Consider the following 5,272-nt stretch of genomic DNA (forward strand, 5'->3'; position numbering starts at 1 on the left):
CTATGTATTTGGATCATTTTTTTCACATTTTACCATTGAAATACCAAAATATTGATTTTAGATCTTAATTCTATATAAAATGAGCTTTAGTTTGATAACAAACTTGATGGGATTTGATAAGTATGAAAAATTACAAAAAATCACTCTGCATTATGAAATTGCCCAAATATATAAATGCAGGCCTACCAGAACATATAACTAAATATAACCAAAATAATTACGTATTTTTAATACCGTACTCTGAAAAAAAAAAAACCTCACAGAGCACGTGCTGAATGCCTAGTTGTTTTGTTGACAAAATGCCAACTTCTAAAAATAGACCGTTATCTCCAGTACAGTAATTCTATTTTTAGACGACAGCATGATAGTGGGATAGCGTGCCGCTGCTGGAAATCAGTTTGCAGTCTCTACTAGTTTTTTTATCTCACAATCCAAGAACATGTGAATTCTATTGAAATTTTACCCATTCTCTTTAATGTTATAATGTCACAGTGTTTTGTTGTACTGTAAGTTTAAACTTACAACAAAAAAGTTCTTTACGGTAGGCCAGCGAGCGAGGAGCGACATTTTTACATACGTCCATAGAGCTATTATGCATACGTCACTGTATTCGTTCAAATTTTGTATTTCTAATTTATAGTTTATTGTTTGTTAAGTGAGTATTACTGCTTTAAAAACAAAATTAAAAATTATAATTAGATGTAATTTGTATTTCAATAACAGAAAAATAATATTATACCTACTTTTAAATTAGTTTTGTTAAACTTTACGAATTGTTTTACACAGTCAACAACAACATGGCGTCGTCTAGCGGCGGACATGTGCCGAATGTAAAAAAGTTTTGTTAGCACGGTGAAGAAATCACTTCAAGCTCCAAATGAAGTTACAAAGGCTAGATTATGTATAGTTTCAATCAGTAACAACACAAATATTGCTAAAAAACTTGTGTCTGACCTTTGTTGAAGGAAAGACCTACAAGAAGTTACTGGTTTTACCGGTTCTTATCCTTCTACTAGTAGGCCTACTACTACTCGTCCGAACGGCCATCGGAATTAGCCCCAAGGCTATTATTAGATTACACATGTATTTAAGTTTTTGTCCGAACACGGACATAATCAACGATTACTGGATTGTTATTCATTAATTGTTTATTCTACACCCAACGTCGAATTAACAATGTCGCTGAAAACCGGAATTGCGTACGACGCGACCATTAAATGGACGCAAATTGGATGTATTTAGGATGCGTCAGGCGCAGTTTTTGTGAGCGGTACTGTACAGTAATTCCACATTTACAGTGAAATTAAGGGGCATCTTTTTGCATATATATACGTATCCATTTTACTCTGTAAAAATAAACACCTCCCTCGAATAAACGCAACCTCAAAAACAATCTTAACAATAAACGCCCTGGGGCATTTATTCGAATAAATATTGTATGGTAATAAAAAAAATGGCATAATGGGAAATACAACAAGATGAGTCACTAAATGAAAAAAAAAACAACAATTTTAAGATTTCATACCATAAATCAATAAAATATGAATAATTAAAATCATTCTTGAAAGTGTATTTAATTTTGCTCTTAATACCAATTAACATAGTAGGTTCAGTGTTAATTATTATTAACACTGAACCTACTATGTTAATTCACATTCACAAAAAGAAACAGCCCACAACAAGGGGAATTTCTATTACTTAAAGCAGCAAATACATTATATTTTTATGCTTACATAATAGGATATTTCATGTCATAGTTGTCATAATTCATTTTGGAATTTAAGACAAGTCTGACCAGTAGCATCGTCAATGCCCACATACAAAATGAAAGTATAAACTATATTTTTAAAGGATGACATTCCAGCTAAGCCGAGATGTCAGATGATTTTCAAGGGTACTTTAGAGTAAATCAAATAATGTGATGTGATATAAACCAGCTGTCATTAAAGTCAGGCTCCGGAGGAAAAACATTTTTTGATATGTTGTAGAACTGATTTTTCTAAGACAGAAAAAGTTGTTTGACGAAAAACTGGAGAACGGTGAATGAGATACACATTTTTTAATATTTAAAAACTGGGGGAAAAAGGGGCGTAACTGCCTATTTTTACATCTTATTCCCCCAGTTTTTAAATATTAAAAAAATCTGTATCTCATTCACCGTTCCCCAGTTTTTCGTCAAACAACTTTTTTCTGTCTTAGAAAAATCAGTTCTACAACATATCAAAATGTTTTTTCCCTCCAGAGCCTGACTTTAAAAGGGGATGGACACGGAATTGTCTATAGTTGCAAGAACAAAAGTTCTATGTATATCACACAGTTTGAACTAAAAAAAAAAACCAAGCTCCCATTTTATTTCATACACACCTGATAGAAAGACAGCAAATATTTTTACTGCTTCATTTGAAAATAATTACAGAAACAATCAAAAACTATGTAGTTGTTATGTTATGGATCCCAGCTAATGCGAACACTGATAGCTTTAAAGATGTATTGTCCCCAGAAAATGACAAAAAATCATAAAAAATAATATTGAAATTTACTTGCTCATTTTGCAGCAACATATAAATTATTAACTTGAGCATAGAAATTATTGAATTTAAAAAATGTGTACCCTGATTATTTCTATATAAAAGTTTATGTTAAAGTTGTTTTTTTTTTGTTTATATTGTATTGTCATTGTATTTGTTTTTGATGATGGAGTAAGAGCAGTTTACTGTTTGGGCTTATGCCTATTACTTACTCCTGGCAAGAATATTGTATGTATACTTTTTAATTTGCCGAATAAATATTATTATTATTATTATTATAATTTTTATGTTACTTCAAAATGGGCAATTTAATTTCAAAAATGATTTTAATGATTTTTTTGGCATTTTGAATGGGACAATACATCTTTAATGTCCTGGTACAATAACTCACTTGACAGCCTGCTCTCTCTGGGCCTTTCTGACTTCTGGTTTCTGGTTCCTCTTAGCCATAATATCAGCCAAAGATGCACCAGTAATAGACCTCTGGTACTTAGTGGTACGCCTAGTCCTTTTCTTCATGACCTCCTCTTGAGTTCCCTTCTTGTGTTTACGTCTGTACAGGACAGTCCAGTTGATTTCACGGGGATTACGTCGCATCATGAAAGATGCTTGGCATTTGCCATTCATGAAGTTGAAAACCTGAAAATTATGTTTTTTTAATTTATTAATTTTTCCTTTATATTAGTTATAAATTTGACCAAGCTCAAAGTAATCTAGATCAAACAACACCACCATATGCCTTTCACTAGAGTTTCCTAGACCCAAGCCGGTCCAAGACTAAACAACAATAAAAATCATAACAAGCAGTGCACATTTTGCTGCACCTTTGGGTTCTATATCCACCATTGTCTAAACGAACATTAAGTATGAATGGGCCTTCCTAGGGGTTCATTAAAAAGGCACATTCCACAGCACAGCCCAACCTAGTATTACAAACCAGTGTTTATTTTCTGAAGTGAACATGATTGCTTCTAATAATAATAATGCAATATATTTTATAATGCACTATGTTTAAAACAAAATTTCTACTGATGCAGAGAATAATTCGAACAGTTGTCGATAAAAACATCATTAGCAAAAAATGAAAGTCTTAAATTGAGTAAATGATTACAGTAAACTAATATTTTAAGTTATAACTACTAGTGTTTAAAGATTTCTTGTTATTTTTTTGTCTGCAATATGAACAGCAAATAGCTTTTCAAGGGGAGCATTCAATTGAGATTAGCGCATTTGTTGTGCATTTTGTTAAACTGAGCAATTAACGTGTCTGTTTCTAGTATTTCTCATCACTGCTGAAGAAAATAAAGCAGTCGATTGATCAATTGTTGGCACTAATACAGTTTCACATCCTGCCTTAAACTTAAAATTGATTACCAAATTATTGAATACTTACAATTATTCATCATTAATACATTCTCTGATGTGACCATCTGCTCATGTCTGGCTCTTTCCCAGTAACCCTTGGCCTAACATGTATCATTCTAGATTAGGCCTAGGCCTTCTACTATTAGCCTAGCTTATGCAAGTAGTACTAGGCTAGGCCTGTAAGCTAGCTAACTAGGCCTCTACCACCAGCATTTAGTTAGCCCACGATAGGGTAGGGCCCGGGCGAGTAGTAGCCTAGTCTGCTACTGTCTAGGCCTAGCCTAGCTTACTAATGATACTAGGGCCTAGGCCTGAAGCAACAGGCCTAAGCAATTAGCAAAACAATACAACGGCAAATATTAAAACGTCTGATATGATAGGAAGCTAGAATAAATTCAGGAAAAGGCCTAGCTACTCACTTTTCCATCAATCCTGGCGAAACGCTTTCCATGACCAGGCTGGATTTTATATCCGCTGTAACTGCACAGCTCGAGTCTAAAAAATGACAAAATTTAATAAAACGTAAAATTAAGATATATTATTTGACAAACAATCATAAAAATTACCTACTTATTACGATGATATGTACGATTAGAGAAGATAAACTTTACAGTTCCAATAATTCTTACTTCATTTTGACAGAATCGGAAAGCAAAAGGACGATGGGAAGGCCATGGTGACCGTAGTTGTATTTTTCTTTATAATTATGTGAGATTAATTATTTTAATAAGAAATGCTGCAATGTATATATTTTATTATTAAGTTTTAAATTTATTATATTTTTAAAAATGTTTTTATTTATTAAAGGCTTATTACATAAATAAAATATACAAGTTAATTAAGAATTATCATTAAACATCGCCGGTTAAAGCAGACCACATTTTGTTTATTTACTCTTTGATTTTCAAATCACCTGACTTGCCAAACTAGAGATAACATTAACAATGTCTTCCGAGGTACAAAAAATTGGTCCTAAGCATGAAAAAGTTGCTATTGTTGGAAGGTATACATTAATGTCTTTTAATTTCGGTCGATAAAAACGGGTTTGTTTACTTAGTTTAGGCCTTGCTCTCTGTATGTAGACTGGGGTGAAGATTGCGAGTGTGTAGTGTACTGTACTGAACTGAACTGAACTGAACTGAAGTGTAGCACCGTGGATGCACTGATGTGAGCAGCTTCGATAAAAAGCCGGGGCTGCTTAACATGGCATCAATATGCCATCATTCGTACATCATGTAAACTTGTAATCCAGCCCTCCCTAGCAGCAGATAACCTCTCAAATTCCATTATTGCACGACAATCAGTAGTTCATTATTTTCTTAAATATGTACATATATTATATAATGTACATATAGAATACAAATATATATAATATATGC

At 32.8% G+C, this 5,272-nt stretch overlaps 2 protein-coding genes across 2 annotated transcripts in view; one reads left to right on the top strand and one right to left on the bottom strand.

The window, feature by feature from the left end:
• Positions 1–4,574, bottom strand: part of LOC117112759 (60S ribosomal protein L24-like) — an 8,389-nt gene extending 3,815 nt beyond the window's left edge. The window contains exons 1-3 of the mRNA XM_033255917.1: positions 4,523–4,574; positions 4,313–4,388; positions 2,920–3,167 (exon numbers count right to left, since the gene is read on the bottom strand). Of these exons, the coding sequence (XP_033111808.1) occupies positions 2,920–3,167; positions 4,313–4,388; positions 4,523–4,527 (329 nt within the window). The 5' untranslated portion in view covers positions 4,528–4,574. The remainder of the gene's footprint in view (positions 1–2,919; positions 3,168–4,312; positions 4,389–4,522) is intronic.
• Positions 4,575–4,837: 263 nt separating this feature from the next.
• Positions 4,838–5,272, top strand: part of LOC117112751 (lambda-crystallin homolog) — a 6,106-nt gene continuing 5,671 nt past the window's right edge. The window contains exon 1 of the mRNA XM_033255895.1: positions 4,838–4,849. Within this exon, the coding sequence (XP_033111786.1) occupies positions 4,838–4,849 (12 nt within the window). The remainder of the gene's footprint in view (positions 4,850–5,272) is intronic.

The sequence above is a fragment of the Anneissia japonica genome, unplaced genomic scaffold (assembly GCF_011630105.1).
Source record: "Anneissia japonica isolate Jap-2015-1 unplaced genomic scaffold, ASM1163010v1 scaffold287809_len330493_cov202, whole genome shotgun sequence".
Taxonomy (NCBI): domain Eukaryota; kingdom Metazoa; phylum Echinodermata; class Crinoidea; order Comatulida; family Comatulidae; genus Anneissia; species Anneissia japonica.